Source organism: Solanum lycopersicum, chromosome 2 (assembly GCF_036512215.1).
Source record: "Solanum lycopersicum chromosome 2, SLM_r2.1".
NCBI lineage: Eukaryota > Viridiplantae > Streptophyta > Magnoliopsida > Solanales > Solanaceae > Solanum > Solanum lycopersicum.
This window is the reverse complement of record NC_090801.1, coordinates 16,504,809-16,528,479: the sequence shown is the minus strand read 5'-3', so window position 1 is coordinate 16,528,479 and position 23,671 is coordinate 16,504,809. Positions and strand designations below refer to the sequence as shown.

Sequence of the window (23,671 nt, the reverse complement as noted above, 5' to 3'; positions counted from 1 at the left end):
GTCAATTCAGCCATCATGCTCATCTCAAATTCCTTTCCCATTAAGGATGAAAATTCTTCACACAGATGTTCTGATGTGGCTCAAAAAATTATGTCATCCACATACACTTGAATAATAATCAATTCTTGTTATCTTTTTAATAAGAACAAGGTATTCTCTATTTTTCCTCTTTTGAACCCATTTTTCAATAGAAACTTTGACAGCCTTTCATACCATGCTCTAGGAGTTTGTTTCAAACCATACAGAGCCTTATTCAATCTGAACATATGATCTGGTAGCCCAGCATCTTCAAACCCAGGAGGTTGTTTAACAAACACCTCCTCTTTCATGTCTCCATTTAGAAATGCACTTTTGACATCCATTTGATACAACTTGAAACCCATGAACGCTGCAAAAGCTATTAGAATTCTGATGGCCTCCATTCTTGCAACAGGTGAAAAAGTTTCATCATAGTCTATTCCTTCTTCCTGATTGTATCCTTTAACAACTAACCTGGATTTGTTTCTAGTAATCACGCTATTTTCATCAAGCTTGTTTCTGAAAACCCATCTGGTTCCTATCAGTGTTCTTCCAATAGGTCGAGGAACCAGGCACCATACCTTGCTTCTTTCAAACTGATGATGTTCTTCTTGCATTGAATTGATGCAGTCTGCATCACCTAATGCTTCTTTCATATTCTGAGGCTCAATAGATGATATGAATGCTGAGAATGCAACTAAATTCCTTGTTTTTGATCTAGTGTGAATTCCAGAATTCAAAGGAGAAATAAGTTTATCAAGAGGATGTGATGAACTATGTTTCCATCCTGGTCTCAAGGTAGACTGGTTTAGCTGATCAGCGCGTTCTTCTTCTTCAATGAGCTCACCATTTTCTAGAGGGTTTGAGATACTCTAACTAAAATTCAGAGCAGTACCAGGTCCCTCATCACACTTTTCAACTTCATTAGTCATTTTAGATAGACTATGATTATCATTATCATTGTCATTCCTCAACTGATCATTTACACCAGCTTCACTTCCTTCAATTTTCTGTGAATTAAACAGCTTTTCAAATTACCATCTTCATCAAACACAACATGAATGCTTTCTTCAATACATTGAGTTCTTTTGTTGAAATTTCTGTATGCTTTACTTGATGAAGAGTATCCAACAAACACTCCTTCATCACTTCTAGGATCAAATTTTCCCAAATCAACTTTTCCATTGTTCACCATAAAACATTTGCAACCAAAAGCCCTAAGATAACTCAACATAGGTTTTCTGTTATTGAGAAACTCATAGGGAGTCTTATTCAATACAGACCTTATCAGACACCTGTTAGTAACATCACATGCTGTGTTGACAGCTTCAGCCCAAAAACTTTGAGGAAGATTTGACTCAATAATCATGGTCCTGGCAATGTTCACCAAGGTTCTGTTTTTTCTTTCCACTACTCCATTTTGTTGAGGAGTTCTTGGAGCAGAAAAATTACGAATAATACCATTTTCCATGCAAAATTGATCAAGTTTTGAGTTTTCAAACTCAATTTCATAATCAAATCTAATTCCAACAATCACTTGATTCAATTTTGTTTGAATCATTTTGAAGAACACCACCTATTCTTCAGGTGTTTCTGCTTTTGATCTTAGGAATCTTGTCCGTATGTACCTTGAGCAATCATCAACTATCACCAGAATGTATTTCTTACCATTTCTGCTTTGAACCTTCAAAGGTCCAAATAAGTCCATGTGTAACAGCTCCAGTACTCTTGATGATGTTACTTGCTTCTTTGACTTGAAGGATGATCTGATTTGTTTTCCTTTGACATAAGCTTCACATATTTTGTTTTCACAAAACTTTAACTTTGGCAAACCTAGGACCAGGTCCTTAGAAATAAGTTTATTCAATGAAGATGAGGTCACATGCCCTAGTCTTCGATGCCAAAGATCAACATTTTCATTTTGAGCATTAAGACATGTCAGATCATCTCCATGAGACGTTTCCAGGTTGGCCACATACATGTTTTTACTTCCAGAGGCAGTAAGAATCACTTTCTTTGTTGTTAGATTAACCACAGTACACTCCTCAGAAGTAAACTTGACTTCATTTCCCTTGTCAAAAATTTAAGATACACTCAAAAGACTGTACTTCAAACCACCAACATGATATACATTATCAATTGATTCTTCAAGAGATTTTCCCACTTTACCAACTCCCAAAATGTACCCCTTCTTTCCATCACCAAAAGAGACACCTCCTCCTTGAAGTGTCTTGAGTGAGAGGAAATTTTTAATGTCACCATTCATATGTTTAGAGCATCCACTGTCCATATACCAACATTGACTGCTGCTCCTCTCACTCACCTGCAACAAGAATCACTTGTTAGACTTGGGAACCCATTTCAATTTGAGTTCCCATAAGGCAGACAAGGGAGTGATCAGATTATTTCTAGTCCAATGGGGTAGTCTTTGAATCTTTTTGACAAAATATTTTGGAGTAGAATCAAGTCTTTTCTTTGAAAACCTTTTAGTTGAGAATTGTTTTGGGGGACCAGGTCTCTCCTTTGATACTTTTTGCTTCTTTGTATAATTAAAGAGCCTTTCATGAGACTTTTCCAGCCAGTACACTCTTCTTTTAAATGCCCATTTTTACCACAGTGAAGACAAAGCAGATTGTCAGACACAAAAACATACTTGCTGTGAGGATTAAAGAGAGGGGTAATATTTAAACTTCCTAGACCCTTCTTATTGAAATTGCTCTGATTTGTTACACTTGACAACAACTTAGAAGATTTTGTCCACTTAAGAGATTTTTCAAGTTCTTCCTTAAGTTTGAAAATATCCTTTTCTAAGTTGTTGCTCTTCTCCAAAGCCAAACCAAGATATTTTCAGAGGTTTTCAGTTTTTCTTCAATTTCTACTTGTAGACCATTTGACCTTCCATTTAGCTTTTCAGCTTCTTCATTTTTCTGAGACAACTGTTTTTTAAGTTCAGTCTTGTCAGATTCTAGAGAAGTCATTTTATCTTCCATTTTCAACATTTTCTCTTCCAATTTAAATTTATTTTTAGTTAAACTATCAAGCTCAACATTCATAATGTCTCTTTCAGAGGTTAGCTCAATTACTGAATCAATCATAACATTTGCTAATGTTCTCAATTGTTTAAGAGAATAATTATTCAGATCATATTTCATATCAAGAAGAGTTGCCTTGTCCTCCTCTTCTTCATTTTCTGAATGAGCCATGAAAGCAAACATTTCATTGAATATGGTTTCCTCTTCATGAACCACCACCATTGACACATCATTTAGTTCATAAGGATCTTCTGAGTCACTTGAAGAATCTCACCATGCAGCAACAACCTTTTTGACCACATAATCAGCAACAGCTTTACAATCATTTTTATTGAGTACCAGGTCCCTTCTCTTCTCTTTATCACCTCTTGGTTTTTTATATTCTTTATTTTCAGTCTTGAGTAAAGGACACTCTCTTATAAAGTGCCCAACTTTTCCACACTTGTAACAAGTATCATTTTGAGTGGTAGTTCGAGGACCATTAACTCCTCTTTTAAAACCTTTGTTCTTTCTCACAATATTTTGAAATCTATTGATGAGATAAGCCATATCATCATCACTGAAGTCTTCTTCAGATTTGTATTTCAGCATCAATGACTTATCCTTTTTGACTTCCTTCTTTGACTGATCATGATTTCGATTCATCTCATGAGTCTTCAGATTTCCAATGAGAGAATCCATTGTCAGCACTTTCAGATCTTTTGCTTCAGTAATAGTATCAACCTTGCTTTCCCAAGACTTTGGAAGGATTCGAAGCACTTTTCTGACTTGATTGCTCATGCTGATAGGTTCTCCAAGGCTTCTCAACTCATTGCTAATGGAGGACAATTTAGTGAATATCTGATGAATGGTTTCTCCTTCTTTCATCTTGAAATTTTCATACAAAGAAGTGAGCATGTCAATCTTTGACTCTTTTACTTGTTTAGTTTCCTCATGAGCAGTTTTTAAGCAGTCCCAAATTTCTTTTGCAGACTCATAGGCTGAGACACGATTGAACTCATCTGTCCCTATCCCACATACAAGAAGAGTCTTTGCCTTGTAACCTTTTTCGATCTTCTTCCTATCAGCTTCATCATATTTTTGTCTAGGCTTTGGAACAAGCCTAATTTTTTCTCCATACTTTTCTTCAATCATTGGAATAAATGGTCCATCTAAGACAATGTCCCATAGCTCACTGTGTTGAGCCATTAGGAAATCATGCATTCTAACTTTCCACCAACTCTAGAAGTGCCCATTGAAACGAGGATGTCTAGTTGAAGATTGACCTTATTCTAGATTAAGTGGAGCAGCCATCCTAGAACAGATATCACTTTCTTGGTGTGAATCAGATAGAAAGTGCCTGCTCTGATACCACTTATTAGAATATATGCGTCCACTTATCAGTCAATGGACCAGGTCCCTTGACACACAAACAAGTATGAACAGAAAGTAAATGCAGTTTAACAACACAACAATTATACGTGGAAACCTCCTTGATTAAAGGAGTAAAACCACGACCTGTCTCACAGGATTTTCACAACTGTTTCACTAATCTTTGCAAGCAAACGTAAAACCAGTTACACAAATGTGAGAAAAAGTTTTTAATCTCACGTTAAAGCAATGACTCTATTGCTTGATAAGCCTAAGTAGAAGTTATTCTACCCACTAAGCTATCCCTTCTAGACAACTTAGAATTTCGACACCACCACACTGATTCCTTTATAGATTTAGGACTTTTTAAGAATGTAAGACCAAAAGAATATATTCTTAAACAACTACAGATATGCTCCTGAGTTTTCAGTTGTTGTTGAATAATTTTTCACTTTGATTTTCTATAGCCTTTCCAAGTGTTCTTGAAAGCACTTTGTCAAGTTGCGAAAATTGAGAAATGATGTTTAGGAAAGTGACTTTTGTATAGACAAGTCCCATTCCTTAAACTTTTGCCATTGGTTGGAGAGGTCTGAGTTTTCTGACGCCGTTGGGAAATGTGCACCCACTTTCTGTACCTTCTCTAGCTGGTAGTCAACAGGCTATTCATGTTGGGAACCTTGTACCTTTACAAGGTCCCTAAGTTTTTTACATCATCAAAACTCATGTTGAGAACTTGGTATCTTTACAAGGTTCTCGAGTTTGTCATATCATCAAAACTACAAATAACAAAATCCACGAAAAAATACTTAAGTTTCGGGGCTGGAACTGCTGGAGCTTGTGGCGTTCTTGAACTAGGGTTCTTGATCTTTCTTATCCTCTCTTGTTTCTAATTTTCTAAGTTTGGATTTAATGACTTAGATATGTTTTAATTATGTTTCTAGGCTTAAACTGACTAAAATATGATGATTTAGGGTCAAAATGACATAACTTAGGGTTTAAACAGAGCGGGAAAGGTCAAAAAGACCCCTGAAGGTTGCTGTCGGGCCTCACGACGGCCAGGACTAACGGTCCGTCGTGCACTCGACTCCCCGTCATTGAGTCCGTCGTGAAGGCCTGTTCTACAGGCCTTTACTAAAATGGGCATAACGTTTTACTAGGAGGTCTGATTTTAGCATGGTCGGTGGCTATTGAAAGATAATTCAATTATCTATTTGTGGGTAGGTCATGGGAGACCTAATTCATTTTGTGATAAGATTTATGATCATTTTAAGTTGACCCAACTGCATTTCCCCTTAACTGGCTGCAAATTTTCTACCTACGGACCGTAGGTCCACGTACGAACCATGTTGGTCATCCATAGCTCTTGTCATAGAGTGGTTGAAGGGAGTCTTTATCGACGCTCATGGACTACGGACCGTCGTTTGACCTATGGATCGTAAATCCGTCCGTCGTCCACGACTTCACCAATTTTTCTAGGCTGAAATTTTTGAGAGTTTCTGATCCCATGGACGGTTTTGCAGGACGGACCGTGGTTCAGGCTACGTTACGTCGATGCCACCGTTGGTAGCACCTATATATGTTTATGAAAAACTAATTTTTGGTCTTTTTTGGCTACGGGGTGTTACAATCATACACATACATAATATTAACCTCCTAAGGTCTCCATCAAGGCAAACTAGTGCAAGACATGGATTGAGTCCCATACCCCTACCTAAGTCTAGTCAACCCTTCAAATCGCCTTAGTTAGTTTATACATCATCAAATAAGGACAAGGGTCACCTTCACAGATACTCATTCAAACCATAAAACAAAAATAAGCATTTTAAAATCACCTTTTCTCCCTCATGCATAGAGCAATCTTATCCAAGCAATAACATCTAAAAGACCACCGGACAAGAAAACATAAGAGAGAGATCTTATAGAGTTAAGTTCTATGGAAATATGAGAATGATGAAAAAGGAAAACTCTATCGTCCTATAGCCTCTCGTACCATTTGAAATAATGTGAGCAGCAACATGATTATTTTATTACTTGTCTTAAAAAATTCACTAATATATTTAAGGAAATGTCTCATAATATTGATTTACAAAGATCCAAGAAAATTTTACAGCCTTTGAAGTGTAAAAGGTTGAAAAAATATATTTCCCAAACCTTTTCTATAATTAGTGAGAAGAAAGAAAAGGAGAAGAAGTCAAATGAGGAGAAAAAGAAGAAGGCAAAAGGAGGAGAAGGAGAAGGAGAAGAAGGCAAAGGAGGAGAAGGAGAAGGAGAAGGAGAAGAAGGAAAAAATAGGAGAAGGAGATGGAGAAGAAGAAGAAGGAGAAGGAGAAGGTGAAGCAGAAAGAAAAAGCGAAAGGGAAAAAGAAAGAGAAGAAAGTCGAAGTTGTCAGTTGTGATGTGAAGCGACAATATCCATTTAAGGTTTTAACATTGACGGTGAGGGTCCAACTGAACTAATGTCATCCTTCTCGCAATGACTAAACGAGGGTCTTTACAAGCATCATGCAAAAAAGTAAGTAAGGTCGTTCAACTATTATTAGTATTTCTTCTTGTTGTTCACTAAATAGTTATTTATAATAATTACACAATTGCAAAGAAAATAAGAACGATCACTACTTAGTCAATTGCTCAAAACTTGATTTTGACCAACTTGATTTTGTAGTTCCATTTCCAAAGAATAAGGATTGATTCTACGTAATGTCTCAACCCAAAAAGTGTCGAAATGATAAGGTAAATCCATGCCCACTTTTATGTATTATTTAGTACATAAATAAATATAATTAAATTGATACAACATAGATACACTTGTTTGATGCATGTGTGAAGTATGATGTCATATTTTACTATTTGCATAAGAAGTCAAAGCAACAAATTCATTCTAAATATCGATATACCATCACTAGTTGTTTTTTAAAGATATACATTGACAATGCTAGTGAATATGAGGATAAAATTGTTGGCATAATGAAAGGGTTTGTTATACCTTGTGGACTGCCTTGGCACTTGACAGATAATGCTTATGTCATTGTTAATAGTAATGGAGAATTTCATTCGGTCTTGATAGTCGTTGCATTGAAGTAACGATGCATAAAAGTGTATGACTCTATGTCCTCATCTAGGTCTAATAGAAAATTGTCCTTCGAGCTTCAAAAGTTGTCTACAATGTTGCCAAAGTACCTTTGAGTTAAGTGGATTTTTTTAGCAAAAAGAGCGAACCAACTGGTCAATTCTCGAATATTACCAAGGAAAGAACAAATCTCACCCATTTCAAATCAAACATGTTAAAGGTGTTGCCCAACAAGAAAATAGTAGTCTGTAAGTATCACATTATTTTTTTGTCTTACGACTATCAAAAAATGTGATATTATTATATTTTCTGATTGATGATATACCATGCAGAGATTGTGGACTTTTTGTTGTTGCATACACTGAGTTTTTGAGTGATGGATTAGAAGTACCATCTTGTGAAATTAGTGCTGACACCCTTCGCATGAGATATGCTTCACTCTTATGGAATTATGAAATTTTAAATGCTCAGAATGACTATGTTAGTGACAATGAAGACCCACAGAGGCCTAGACCTAAAAAGGCAAAGATGATGAAAATGTTGTTGTTACCACCATTGATTAGATAGAAGGTTATGTATATCATTGTGAATTACCCTTTTGTTGATAATTTGTATAAAACCATTGGTGAAGTATTGATATAAATGAATTTTAGGATTATTTTGATTTTGTTGGAACAAATGTCAATTATGATGGAAAGGATCAAAGATGGTGTTTGTGACAACATATATAACTTCTGTTGTAAAAAACATCAGATAATTATCTACATGTGTACAAATAGAAAGGATACACGTGGCAACATATTTCACAGAAAGGTGATATGTGGTAATATATGTTACAGAAAGGATATATATGGCAACATTATACTATACAACATGTCACAGAAAAGGTGGTACATGATGCAATAGAACGTATATATGTGGCGACATATGTCATTATTTGAATTGTCAAAATTAAAAGAAATAATTCAATGACTTTAATATAACTATCCTTTCATTTTTCCTCTCTCCTCTCTCCTATAAAAGTAATTTCAATTGTTTTCATGATAATATTTAATCATCACTTCTATGCATGTGTACCAACATAAAGGGGTCATGTGGCAACATATAACACAATAAAGAGATATGTGGTAAGATATGTCACAGAAATAAAATATGTGGCAACATTATACTATATATATAACATATGTGCCCAACAGAATGTATATATGTGGCAACATATGCCAGAGTTTGTACTGTCACAATTCAAAAAAATAAAAAGACTTTAATTTTCATTTTCATTCTCTCTCATGTCTCTCCTCTCTCCTCGCTTCTATTAAAGTCATTTCATATTCCAAATTTTATTTATTTATACTGATTTTAGTTTTCTAATCTATTGTTCCATTATTCCTTCCTTCACAAATCATTGTTCTTGCGATGTTTTCTAAAACATTAGTGGTAATCTGTTGCGATCCTCTTCTACAACAAGCCTTTGTTGTCCTCGTCATTTCTAGTTTATTGTTTATATATCTTCTCACGTAATATTTAATTAGGGTTTGAAATGCATGTGGTTATATGCTTACTTATTTGCCCTGCTTTGAGTGGGTTTTATCACTTTTTTTGCTGGTTCTGTAATTGTTATTTTTAAAATATTTTTTGATTTCAAAAAACTTCATTGTAGTACGTTGTATATTGTTTAGGGAGGATTTTGTGGTTTGTTTGTTTGTCTGTTGTATATTGTGTTGTGTATTTCAGAAAGCTTTATTTGTAGCTTATGTGTGACACTCAAATATTTTTTTTGTGGTTACAGATACAAATATAATGACTCCTATCAAAAGAAAACTTGATATATCTGGCACAACAAAGATCCAGAAGAAGGCTAGGTCTAAAACTTCTAGGAATAGAAATGAAAATGCCACTCCTTTAGAAGATCTTGCATCTGAAGCAACTTCTTCTTCTCAAGTAGAACTAGATTTTTCTCAAAAAGAATATGAAGAAAGAGAAATAGTGGAGGAAGAAGAGGAAAAATAAATGACGTTGAGGAATAACAAGGGAAAAATATAGAAGTAGTTAATAGAGAACTAGATGAGGCACAAGAAGAAAAAACAAATAAAGTTGAAGAAGAACAAGAACTTAATGAAGTTTTCAATGCTACTGGTGATGATGAGACTAAAATCATCAATACAGACACTTTTCCTGTGCATCTGCAGCCTAATTCTAATGGTGATAGCATTATTAGGTCAGTCCTGGGAAAACCTTTCATCAAATTCAGGGATATCCTTAAGAGAAATCATTTGGAAAATTTTTCAGAAATAGTTATTTCAGTCATTTTCTTGATTTACCCATCAATACAACTCCATGTTTTCAAATGACCATTGTGTATGAACTTCTAAAAAGAAGGTTCATTTTTTAAAATCCCAAAAAGAGGATGGGATTGGAATTAATTATTGTGGCATTTCAAGTTTTCTTTAGCAAACGAGAGTTTGTCATAGTTACAGGGTTAAAATGTTATCCTTCTCTTGAGCCCGTCCCTGAATACATTGTCAAAAAGAACCACAAGAAGAAATAAAGGAGTAAAAGAAGTAGCAGAAGTAAGACAACAATCACTGCCAACTGAGGAGTAGGACTTGGTGTCCCTTGTTGGCAAAAGATTCAAAAATCCTGACTTAGTAAATTTTTTTGAACACGAGGATACACTAAGGAAGCATAAGGAATCACTGTGCTTACTTTGGTTTAGACATAATATACTTTTGCCGAGGGATCTCAACAACAACATACAATTTAAATGGGTGAATTTCTGTCAGGATATTGAGGCTTGCAACAACTACCCATTGGGATCATGAGAGCTTTGAATTAACTCTCAAACATTTGTTGAAACCTTTAGGAGAAAAGATCAGTAACTTATTTGGCTCTTCATGGGCTTTCATGGTAAAACTAAATGTTCTTAATATTTTTACATTATATTAAGCAATTCAACATTTGATTAGTGACATATTTTCCCTTTTTTACAAGCTTGGGCATTTGAAGTCATTCCTTATTTGACCCATCAAGTAATTACAGAAGAACAGAGATCATCTCCAAGGATATTGAGATGGATAAGATCAAGAACAAAAACTACCAAAGATGGGCATACTCCAGATCATTTCAGTAAGTTATTATTAGTATATTACACTCTTATGTTGCTACAGATGACTCTTATATTGCTACATATGATTCATTTGTTGCGATATGTGATACAAATATTGCTACAGATGATTCGTTTGTTGCAACATGTGACACAAATATTGCTACAAATGATTCATTTGTGGCAACATGTGACACAAATATTGCTATAGATGATTCATTTGTGGCAACATGTGATACATATGTGGCAACATGTGACACATATGTGGCAACATATCACCAATCTGTAGCTACAAATGACATTTCGGTGGAAACATATGACCCAAATATTCTTATTGATGACTCATTTTTATAATTTTAGGTTGTGCATCCATGAATTACCCCAACAGAAGAGGAATTGCAAATGTCATATCTAATTACTCTAGGGTTGATTGAAACTATTTTTGATCCTATTGTGGATAGAGTTAAAATGTAGTTGGCTGGAGTAACAACCATTAAAAGAGATAAGATATAGTTGTTAATGAATTAGTTGTTTTTTATGGTGTTGATGTTGGTGCTAGTGTTGGTGTTGGTGTTGGTGTTGGTGTTGGTGTTGATGTTGGTGTTGGTGTGGGTGTTGGACAAGACCAAGGGGCTACCTCTTGTAGAAGATGTTGTGGCTTTCTCTATGAGAAGTGCAAGAAACATGATGAAGATTCTATGATGTATCTTCAAACATTGAGTCAAGCTGTCAAAAAATTTAAAGCTAGAGGAGGGTCAAGGGCATTCTAACAAAGAATGTTAGGCATCCATATAATCCACAGGCTAAGTGAAGGAAAGAATTATTTTCCAAGGCAATATGAAGAAGAAGATGTTTGTAGAATTGTCAAGGGACGTAATAGAGGAAGTGAAGGAGTATAAAAATTTGAATATTTATAAGCGTGCGACTGTAGCAGAAAGAACCAAAGTGTTGATTTTGACAAGTACAAAGGATATTCGAATAGAATACGGCATGCATGTTTTTTTTTTACAGGACAAGATTTCAGGAACATGACAAGCATAAAAGTTTGGTGGGAAGACTGGGTAATCCTTCAATTTATAATGAGTGTTTCTTTTATATTTTCAATGACTACTCTTCTTTACTCTTTAATGTTATTTTGAATAGACAAAAAGAGCATTTGATGTTAGATCATGAAGCAACACCAATAAAAGATTAATTTGTTGTCATGGATGAAGCTTCTTGTATCATTTCATCTACAAGGTAAACAAAAAAAGATTGAGATTTTACAATTCATTATAAAATAATAATAACAGTATGTTGCCACAGATGCCATAAATTAACATTATGTTGCCACATATGTACCTACTGTTACAACACATAAAATTTCTATTGCCACATATGTTGCAACAGATGAATCATATGTTGACACAAATATACCTATTGTTGCCACAAATGAATTTTTGTTGCCACAAATGAATTCTAAGTTGCCACATATGAATCTTATATTGTCATAGATGACCATTTTGTTGGCCTAAAGTGAGATGTTACAAAATATGATGACTGTTGGAATATGCACCAACATATTACTAAAATGTGGCAATATACCATACATCTTTCAACAAATGAAATAATGTCGGACTATTGAACAAGACTATATTTCTAAAAATTATATCAACAAAATAGCCACAAAAAGAACAACAAAAGCAACAAAAAACGACTTTTCACTGAATGATGACAGTACATATACATTTCTTCAAAGTGAGGATTTTTTGAGTTGGTTGATTTTCTTTCAAAAATAATAAATAATGGACACCATTAAGTCGATTATTCAATTTTTACATTTATAGAACATTTTATTGTTCATTAATCCAAGAAAAAAACTTTGCCAAGTTTTTGACAGATATATAACCTGTCTTTGAGTTACTACCTAAATTGTTGAAGCAGAGTGGGATAATGGAACATTTGCCATAAAAGTTTCTCAATGAATCATGGGAATTTATAGGTCGAATGGATCCCATGGTAAAAAATGAATCTGGAGCGGCGTGCGGGGGTCATATTACCTTGCATTCATTGAGCATTTGGTTAGAGGGACATATATTCAACCTCCCAAAACCTTATTGTGTGACAATTTAGTTTAACAAATGCAATATGTTTGGGCTTATGGGATAATATCTCGAAGCTTAAAGCCTTAAAGGCAATGTGTTTGTAATTAAAGGCAATGTGTTTGTAATTAAAGGCAATATTTAATTTTATCAATTATGTTGTTTTATTTTATTTTATATTTAGATCAAATACATACATAGTATGTGATGTGGATGTCTCATATGTAGCAACATTTGAGGCATCTGTAGCAACATATGTCTCATATGTAGCAACATACGCTTCAAATGTAGCAACATTGCTACATAATGGTCATCTATAGCAACATTTGAGGCATCTGTAGCAACACATCCCTCAAATGGTCAAACATTCACCTCAAATGGTCATCTGTAGCAACATTTGAGTCATCTGTAGCAACATTTGACACATATGTAGCAACATATCCCTCAAATGGTCAAACATTCACCTTAATGTTCATCTGTAGCAACATTTGAGGCATATGTAGAAACATTTGACTCATCTATAGCAACATTTGATGCATCTATAGCAACATATCCCTGAAATGGTCGAACATTCTCCTCAAATGATCCTCTGTAGCAATATTTTATGATCATCTGTAGCAACATTTGAGGCATTTGTTGCTATATATCCCTCAAATGGTCAAACATACGCCTCAAATGGTCATTTGTAGCAACATTTTATGGTCATCTATAGCAATATTTGAGGTATCCGTTGCTACATATCCCTCAAATGGTCAAACATTCACCTCAAATGGTCCTTTTTAGCAACATTTTATGGTCATCTGTAGTAACCTTTGAGGCATCTGTTGCTATATATCCCTCAAATGGTCATCTGTAGCAACATTTGAGGCATCTGTTGCTACAAATGATTCATCCGTGGCAACATTTGACATAAATATTGCTACAGATGCCCATATGTGTCAACCTATCACACATATGTAGCAACATATGAAACATATGTGGCAACATATCACCTATCTGTAGCAACAAATGACATATCTGTGGTCAATTGCTATTTTATAGACCCATATGTAGCAACATTTGAGGCATCTGTAGCAACATTTCAGGCATATGTAGCAACATATGTCTCAATATAGTCGAACATTGGCCTCAAAGTGTCAAACAAACATACATTTGATCAGGAATGCAAAACTACATTTATTTATATCCACAACTAAGATAGTTTTAATGTTTGTACACAACTACATCATAATTTTCTATCCTATACAATATTCTTCTTGATAATGCTTAATAATACAAGAAAAAAAAACACCTAGATTAACTTTCACATGATACAACATTTGGTCTTCTTCTTTTCCTTCATCCCCTATTCGGTACTTTTTTTAATTTGAATTTCATCAACATTTTACAGCTCCTTAATTTTGTTTGCCAATATGAAACTTGGTGTATATCAACATCTTCATGATCCCTCCATCTAAATAAGTTGCATGCATTCTCCTTAAATACACACCACAAAGAAAGAAATTTAAATTTTAACAAAAAATAAAATAAAGAGATCTGAGATCTGAAGTCTCCAAGACTGTAGAAATGAACATACACGATAGTGTGGACAAGACCAAAATCTTCGACCTGGATTGTCCTTTGACCATGAAGTATGTATTGGAAGTAAGTCTCCGTGTTTGCAATAGATTTTCACACGCAACATGGTATCATTTTCATCATTATAAATTTGATTTATCATTGCGTTTGACATCATATCAAAAGTAATAAGACAAACAAAACTCATTAATTAGATTTATATTTCAAAAAACCATATTCTTCCTGAGACTCAAAGGCCAATCAAATCAGTTGCGTGTTAAAAAAGAATAGAAAATATTGATGAGAATGAAAAAATATCATTACATTTGATATCTATGCGAAGCGAGAGGTCATATCAGATAGAGAGAGAGAGGCAGAGAAAAAAAATGCCAAAACTGAAGCGGTAAGGATGAAAAAATTGAAAACCCTATTCTTGAAGTGAAAATGAAAACTCTATGTTTTATATATATATATATATATATATATATATATATATATATATATCCTTCTAGAAATGAAATAATTGGTCGATTGGGCCAATTTTAGTTTTAGTTTAACAGAATGGTTTTGCCTATCATTGGGCCAGTTTTAAAAAGTACTTACATGTTTATAGTTATATGTTTCCACATATGTCAGGTCTGTTACAATTTTGCCAACAGAACCTGCATATGTTGGCACATATGAAACATCTAAAAGGGACTAATTGAAGAATTGATCAATTTAGGAATTGAAAAATGAAAATTTAGACCAAATTTTAGTGATTTAGACCATAATTAAGCAATAAGATAAGGTATAACATTTGGAACAACAATTTAATAGGGTGTCATATAACTATCATATGGATTTACTTGGTCATTGTATGACGAACTAGTAGGATGATAATCTTTCTAAATATAATTGATAGAATCGAATGAAGGTTGTTGCATTGAACCATAAATTGATACTTAGGAATGTTGTAGGACTATATGTTAGTGTTACATATCGAATTGGGTTACCATTTAATTGAATTAACCCCCAAAAAACACATTTTATGATATAAGATATTGCCACATATGCCAGGTCTGTTGTAATTTTGCCAACAAAACCTGCATATGTCGGCACATATGAAAAATCAAGGAGGGACTAATCGAAGAAACATCAAGTTGGACCAAATTTTATTAATTTAGGAAGTATCCCATAAAATTAACTAGATCATCTAATTCATAATCACAACGACATAAGTCACAACGATATCAACCGTAAAAGAATCGATGAGTATGCAACAAATTGGTCTTTCTCCAATCTTGTGAGGTTCGTGTGGGAAAATTCCATGTAAACTATGTTGGAAATAGTCTCGACATCTTCTGAGCGATGGTATACTCATGTTGCCAATGAAACTTGTACCTTCTCTTATTGATTCACCGCATTTGAAGATAAACTTTTTTACATGGACATATCCTGCACAAAGGTGGCCACCGTCTGCTGCTCAATTAAGCATTCTCAATCCATTTGAATTGCTATGCTTGAAAAAATCATACTAAAGAAGAAATAACATATTTAAAATGCAAAATACATTGATAAAAAACATGAATACATACGAAAAACATTAAAATTACCAGGCCTTTTCTGTATAAGACTTCTAAATTCCCTGATTCGCTACATTTTTCCATGAAACAAGTGCATCTCCGATAAAATGAAGACGACCATATAAACACTGGAATGCTTCGCAAATTTACCTTCCGATATATAGAAGGTTCATCATCGACTTCATTTAGGAGCCTGGAACTGAAAGAGTCAAATCGAATGGTCAGGAAATCGAATTAAAGAACAAAAATTGTTTTTAATACATACATACCTTCATTTAACCCTCAGTAAATCTTTGAGGGAGTAGGAAACAACCATTTCAACGATAACAATTACTAGTTCCCTTGGAAGGGATTCAATGTAGTTTTTTTCCTCAATGTCATTTTTGAAGATTTCTTATTCTACCTCCCATATTGGAGATAATTATATCAAAAGACCTAAGTTGTGTTCTTCTTATATATATATAATAATATAATTCTAATGTAATGAATACGAAGAGTCACTTCTTAAGACGAAGAGACACTTTTGAAGAATGCGAAAAGTTGCAAGTACTTAATGTAGCCACATATTTAATTCAAAAATTACAAAATAAGTACATATGTTTCCACATAATTCGAAAATAAGTACAAACGACAAAAAGACAGTATTTTCAACATGTGTCATATGTTACCACACATTTAATTCAAAAATAAGTACAAAAGACAAAAATGCAACATTTCCACCATATGTCATATGTTGCCACATATTAAGTTAATCCCACACAGTCGTATGAGGAATAAATATAACTAGATAATCTAGTTCTTAATCACAACTACACAATTCACAATAAATATCATCTTCATCGTCTCTTCCCCTGGGCCAACCATTCATGCAGACGATTTGATGGGGTTGATGCACAGTGCAACAAATGGGTCTTTCTCCCAATATATTAGGTTTTGGCACCCACATTTGAATGTTTCGCAAATGGTGTCGACATCTTCTCACTATTACTAGCACATTTTTTTCATGTTGGCATTGCACATCAAGGCTTCTCTCTTTGATTTACCTTCTTCAAAGATTGAATTTACGGCAAACACGTACTCTGCACCACGGTGGCCACAATCTGCTGCTTTTTTAACCATTCCCAATGAAGTTGGATCATTACGATTGAAAAAATCAAAATATAAAAGAAAGAACACATTAAGAATACGAAATACATTGATGAGAACGTGAAAATAAAAGAAAAACATTAAAATTACCACGCCTTTTTTGTATAAGGTTTCTAAGTTCTTCGATGCTATGCAAATATTCATGAAAGATATGGCTTATTGATTCATTATCCATCTAGGTTCAGGGGAAAGCTGACTAACGTTAACCTCTGATATACAAAATGTTCATTAGCAACTTCATTGAGGAACCTGTAATTTAATTTAACACACATTTAATTTGAAACCATTTTTAGACAACTTTTGACTTATCGCTCCATTGTGTTGTGTTCTTATAAAATGCCAACAAATTTGAAAAGTTGCAAGAGATGACTTTCAACAAAGAGTAAAAAACTGAAGAGTCGTAATTATTAAACCTGTTTTGAGATTACAGTAATTATTAAGGTCTCCCACAATTATTGATTAAATTGTTGACAACACAACACTTACACGTAATCATTATTTAAAAGTATATTGAGACAGATTCATAATTAGTTTTGAAATGTAATTGACATATGTTTCCACATATGAAATATGTTATAATATGTAACACATAGTTGACATATGTTGACATAGATTCGTTATGTTATATGCTCTACTTAGCCAAATTAGAACATTAACACATGCTAGCATACTAAGTGATATAAGTAGCTAAATCCTATGGGGCAAGAATAGTTTATGGAACTTGGAGGTATATATGGAAACCCTCTTTATGCCTATTAAGGCATTATAGTTATCCACTTATGGAAATATCACTATATGCCCTTTGTGCTATGAGGCTAACCACCTCGTGAGGACTATGGTGAACCTACCTTCCCATAATGGGAAGGGACACCCCTCATCTTCAAGTTCACTCGGTGCTAGGCTAAGTTCCCTTTATTGAAAGCAATTATTATTCATTACTTTATAAAATTTAAGCTTAGGAGATTGGCTTCTCATATGCTTAGGTCATAGGTCATAGATAAGAGTTCATCAACCTAAATCATGTGAGAAATTGTTTCAGATGGACAAAGCATATTCAAGAACCATCTAGTTTAGGGTACACTTGAGAACACCTTTCAAGGCCCCTCCATTGACTAGATCATCATACATGCGTGTGTGTACATAAATGTGAGAAAACCTTTCACATAACACCTTTAGACCGCACGTATTTATACTTTACTTTGTTCATGCATAAGGGTACATGTGTAACTACCTACATTCATAATCATGTACATAGAAAATCGAACCTAAGAACTATCCTATCAAGGAACACATGTGCAACGCATAGACAAGGTCCCATACCCTTGCCCATACTAGTACATCTATAAATTCATCCTAGTTAAGGGAATCCATAACATGCTTCATAGACATATACCTTAAATGCATAGTAGTAGACATAAGTGCATATGAGAATGCCTTTCATCAGACACCACAAACCTATACTACTTGTAAGCATACATCAAGTGTTAGTGTGTGCATTGTAACATTCCAGAAAATATACTCGTCTAGTGAAGGGCCTATTAAGATTTAAGAATAGGTATAGGGGGTAAATAGACATCCCCATGCCCAATATTTAGAAATATTAGGGCATATTAGAAAATTATGGGCATAGTAGAAAGTATTGGCTTAAAGGCGTTAGCTAATTTTTTAGGTATTAATGAACTTGTCCAATGAATGTACCTGCAATGAAGACCCTAAGCTAAGAAAAACGATGAGTTGTAAACTGAATGTACTATGTACTAGGCATCCAAGTGTCAAGCCTAGTACCATAGCACATGACCATTTAAAATGATCATGTAAATTAAGCAGTGCCCAAGGACATAGTAAGGGTCCTTGGACCAATAACTAAATATTCCCAATAGGACATCAAGAACAATTAGTTAGGAAAGTACAACCAACCCATGTCCAAGAACATGGCAAGACAAGAGAGAAACGACCAAGAGGGGACCACCCTAACCGAATTTGGTTAGGGTAGTTACGGGGCAGGCAAGCACATGCGTTCACCCATGTGGGGCCTAGCATTATAACTTATTCTAGACCCTAACCTACTGCCCTTAAAAAATAAATAACGTAGGACAAACAAAAAATAAATTATCTAGTAGACCCGACAACCTAAGACTTAACTGGGTGACACTAACCTAGTAACTAATTAAAGAGACAACCTAGTACCTAACCTAGGATTTTCCAAAGGTTTGGTTATGGTCCTAACGAATTAGGGATACTTTAGTAGTTACCCTAGGTTAATTAATTAATTTATAATATTAATTAATTAATTTAAAAGGGCAAAACCGAAATCACAAAGCAATTTCTAGATTTCGGTTAAGACAAGAAAAAGACAACCTAGTACCTAACCTAGGATGCTCCAAAGGATTAGTTATGGTTATAAAGACTTAAGGGTACTTTAGTAATTACCCTAGGTCATTTAATTAATTAAATTAGATATTTAATTAATTAAATTAAAGGGTTCAAACCGAAATTCTTACACTAACCTAGTACAACTCAAGAAACATCCTAGTACTTAACCTAGGATGGTCCAAAAAGGTTAATTATGATTCCAATAATATAGGGCTACCTTAGCAATTAACCTAGGTTACTTAATAAATTAAATTATACATTTAATTAATTAATTTAAATGTGAAAAACGAAATTCTTTAGAAAATTTTCAGATTTGACCAAGTGTTGTGTTTTCCTATTTTTTAGTCAATTTAGGAGGGGCTTTTTAGTAATTGGTAAATTAACTTATTTGATGAACTTATTGAAACTTAGGATAATGATTCAAGATCAGTTCCTAAGACTTATACTCCCGTTCAAATACTAAGAGTTTCCCAACGCAAATCAGAAAACAACGAACGAAAGAAAAAGGCAAAAAGTTTATCGATTTCTCTAGGGCTATTTCAAGGTTCCTTCAAGGTTTAGTTCAAGGTGGTCTTCGTAGATTAAGTTCTACTTAAGGTATGGGTTTATCTCCTGGAATTATTTCTCCAAGAGTATTTTCCTTCGAACGAATCCATGAAATCTCAAAAACTATGGTTGTTTCACAAGTTCTCATCGAACTTCCCTCTTTCCCTAGTATCCTTGTATGATTTTCATGTTGTATAGATTAGTATTGATCATTTTGTTTGTATGTGGTGATGGATGATCTTAATGTGTAGGGTTCTTGATTGTTACATGTCAAATGAACCATGAATTGAACTCATATGATGCTAAATTGTTCTTACGTGAATTAAAGAACAATGTATTTCTAAGTTATGTCCGAAAATGTTTAAGTGTTGATGTGTGACGTCTTAATGCATACTTACTGTTAATGTGATTTTACAAAGATGCAATATTCATCAAATGTTAATAAGATGCTGTCCAAGATGTTTAAAAACGTTATGCTTAAATTCATGAACTAAGATTGGCTTAAAAGATATCCATGAAATCACACCTTGAGTGAATGTTTGGCTTATGCCAATAAAATGGCTAACAAAACATTGTCCAACAAGTTGAATGGAATTTGCTATAATGTTATCTTTAAATAATCAAAAGATTGGACAATGGTTAATACATATCAATTTAAACATGAATGAATGTAAAATTGGCTTATGCCAACAAAGATGGCGATGAAATCTTTTCCAAATTACTTAGGCCAATACTATTTTATGCCAATCATATATAGCCAAAGTATTGGAATGACAATATACGAACATCTAAAGTAATTCAATGAATCCATATCCAAGGGCATTCCATTCATTGGGACAAGTCCCAACATGCTAAAAAAGAATGAACTATGAACTTATGTAATTCATTGAATGAAATGCTCATCGTCCATAAAGGATGATATGAAGCTACTAAACGAAAGTAAGCAAGTAACGTGAGTAATAAAATAACTAAAGATGTCTAAGTTAAGAAACTTACCAGAATGAGGTATTAAAATAAGTGTGAAAAACCTCACTTACATCTAAGCTACTATGTTAAAAATACTCACGAATGAAGGTGTTAGAACATGTGAGACATGTCTCCTTAACACCAAAGGATGAAATGTAAGGACAATTAACATTTCATAAATGTAAAGTAAGGATGAAAATTCATCAATCAATTAAGTAAATCTCAATCAAGACGCAAGCTTCCATAATTTTTAAGTCAACTCTAAAAGATAAAGAAGATAATGAAAGTGAGCCAAGCACCGATAGACTAGTTATGAGCATGTGCTTACACGTGTAAGTCTCATGAGATGAGCCTACCACCGAGGTTGATAACTAGTCTCCTTAAGTCCCTAGTCTTCGAACTATGTCTAGCAAACATAGGAACTAGCGAGTGGTTTCCACCTAAGCGAGCTAGGTATGCGATTTCACCTTGGCAAGTGAGATCACCTCTTTTTCATGTGGGGTAGACACTGGATTTCATGTCTATCTCACACGACGAAAGGCCTAGTAGATAGATCTATTGGATGCTACCTCCCAACAGACGTCGCAAAAGGAATCAGCCATGTGGTAAGCCTAAAAATAAGGGACCGGACCACAAGATAGCAAATACCAAAAAGACACAAAATATGTTCTTGGTTCACTATAGACTTGAGCAGAAACTCCTTTTCAGTGTGGAGTGAACACTCGATATGGATTTACCTTAGCCAGGACTCACCCTTTTCGGTGTGGGGCATACACTGGATTTCATGAGTATCTCACATAATTTAAATTAATTTTAATCGGTGAATCACCTCTTTTCGGTGTGGTAGGTCACTTGATTTCATGTTAGCTCGCATGATTTTTTTTCTAAATATGTCTACATGAAAGTAAGAAAGAATGATGATGGAACATATGTTCAAAGTGAGCTATGAAGAAGAGCTTGAGAATGTCAATTGCCAATATCACACTTATGAAGTTTCAGCAAATAATGGGTAAAGCCAAATAAGATTGGCTTATAATGACTTCTTACATGATGCCAATAAAGTGAAGTAGAAGTATAATGACAATTAAAAAGCTTATAACTTCCCTAACATGAAAGTAATGAAACAGATGGCAGTGACAATAGAAATTGGCGTATGAAATGTTAATGAATACATAGAGTAACGAAAGGCTCATTGTAAGGTAGTAAAATCTTTCCTCGGTCCTTGGATTATACTTACTTGATTCATTGTGGGTATGAGACTACAATGAATCATTGCACTTATAAGTAAAAAATAGCGCTAAAGGAACTATTGAACTACGCAACAACAAGAAGAAAAAGACTGAAAATAAAACTAAGTATAGGAGTGGGAGCTCTCGGGTTAAGGGTTATCAAATTTTTGAATTCTTGCCCGAGTGTTTCTAAATTATGTTGATGATAGTAATGGCAGGTAATCACATAGAAAATGAGTTGTGTGCTCTGAATGCATTAAAATACATCATATTCATACCACAAATCATAACTAACGATTTAAGAAAGTCTAGTAACTGCACTTTTCAAAAATGGCATGTTGTTTAGGAAGATCTTTCCTTGATCATGCATAGTCTTTATGTATGTGTGCATACACCCATATTTAGTACAAGTGGTTTACTTACCCTATACAATTTACTATTTTTTTATAGGTGCAGGTCAGAGAGCAGATTGAAGATTCGTTGTAGCGGTTTGGACATCACGTTCTCCAACCCTTTTTGTAGGTCCTTTTGGTTTTCGAGGATGCTACAATTTTAGTCTATCCTAGTAGTATACCTAGCTTGTGGATGTTTTCCCTAGCTTTTCTTTAATAATTTTATTTCAAAGCTTTGTAATAAGGATGTGTTTGGTAATCTTAATTATGATATATTCATCTTCTGTTTCAAATTGATTCTTTATGATAGATGGTTGTTCTTTACTTTGAGCTTAGTATATGATGTAACTATGTAATAACTATATAAAGTCTATGTATACTTCGTATGATTTAAAAAGTTCTAACCACTAAAATTAACCATATGAATGTGATGAATGCAAGAAGAGGCTTGTCTGCGACCTCTGTGAGGTCAACAACGTCGGTTGCGATTTGGATTCCAAAATCTGTATTGTGACAAACTTGGTATCATAAAATAAGGTTAAATTACCTAGGAACTAAATCTCAAAACAAGCACGTACGTAGTTTCTAACAAATGGTTGTGAAGCGCGCCATAATCATGAGTTAGAGATTATGCGATGAAAGGAAATTTTCCCTTCTTCTACTCTTTATCGTGCCATGTAGAGTTTTGACATTTTATGTCATTTTAAGGATATAGCTCTCTTCTTGTGTATACATGTAGAAAGATGAACACAAGGAGGAATGCTGTGAGAAGAGTTGAGAAAGCAGCTGCTGGAGGAAACCAAGCTCCTCCCCAAGCCCAACCTGTTGGAATTCAAATGTCGGTCAACCCAGTTGGGTTGACAGATGGTGAAGTGAGGGAAGCATTGCTGCAGATGGCATAGGCCATCACTACTAAGGCTCAGTCCATCACAACTTAAATTTAATGTACGATTACCTCTATTTAGTCAAGTCCTTTCCGAAAAATAGTAATTGAAGGGGGGTTTTATGAAACAAAAGTTGTCATTTTCTGAAATCAAACAAGTAGCAAGAGTTAATTATTAGTGTTTATCAATTTGTGAGACAAACTAGGGAATAAGTGTTCCCCATTGGTTCATAACGACACAATCATAGCTATAACAATTCTTTCCTTGTGTTTTGCATGCAAAGTGATAAGTTATGTATATATTTGGTCTGACATTTAGAGAATTTCATCCTGTACCTTTGTCCGGCTACATGTGTCTAAGCTACT

The 23,671-nt window shown here is 34.2% G+C and overlaps 2 protein-coding genes across 2 annotated transcripts; one reads left to right on the top strand and one right to left on the bottom strand.

Annotated features, from left to right (window-relative positions):
- Positions 1-3,320: 3,320 nt before the first annotated feature.
- On the bottom strand, positions 3,321-4,238 carry LOC138341647 (intracellular protein transport protein USO1-like). Its single transcript, XM_069293160.1, has one exon. It carries the CDS (start codon positions 4,236-4,238, stop codon positions 3,321-3,323), a length of 918 nt encoding a protein of 305 aa, XP_069149261.1.
- A 2,357-nt stretch (positions 4,239-6,595) lies between these two features.
- Positions 6,596-23,324, top strand: LOC138341646 (uncharacterized). Its single transcript, XM_069293159.1, has 5 exons — positions 6,596-6,785; positions 9,254-9,405; positions 10,328-10,371; positions 11,127-11,270; positions 23,162-23,324. Exons 1-5 carry the CDS (start codon positions 6,596-6,598, stop codon positions 23,322-23,324), a joined length of 693 nt encoding a protein of 230 aa, XP_069149260.1.
- Positions 23,325-23,671: the final 347 nt, after the last annotated feature.

Bases quoted from the DNA above. Each gene is read 5' to 3' on its own strand.
- LOC138341646 (XM_069293159.1), top strand. From the start codon at position 6,596: ATGAGGAGAAAAAGAAGAAGGCAAAAGGAGGAGAAGGAGAAGGAGAAG. The intron at 9,406-10,327 runs GTAGAACTAGAT...TGAAACCTTTAG, and splicing joins AAGCAACTTCTTCTTCTCAA to GAGAAAAGATCAGTAACTTA. The intron at 11,271-23,161 runs GTATCTTCAAAC...GTATACATGTAG, and splicing joins CATGATGAAGATTCTATGAT to AAAGATGAACACAAGGAGGA.
- LOC138341647 (XM_069293160.1), bottom strand. From the start codon at position 4,238: ATGGCTCAACACAGTGAGCTATGGGACATTGTCTTAGATGGACCATTT.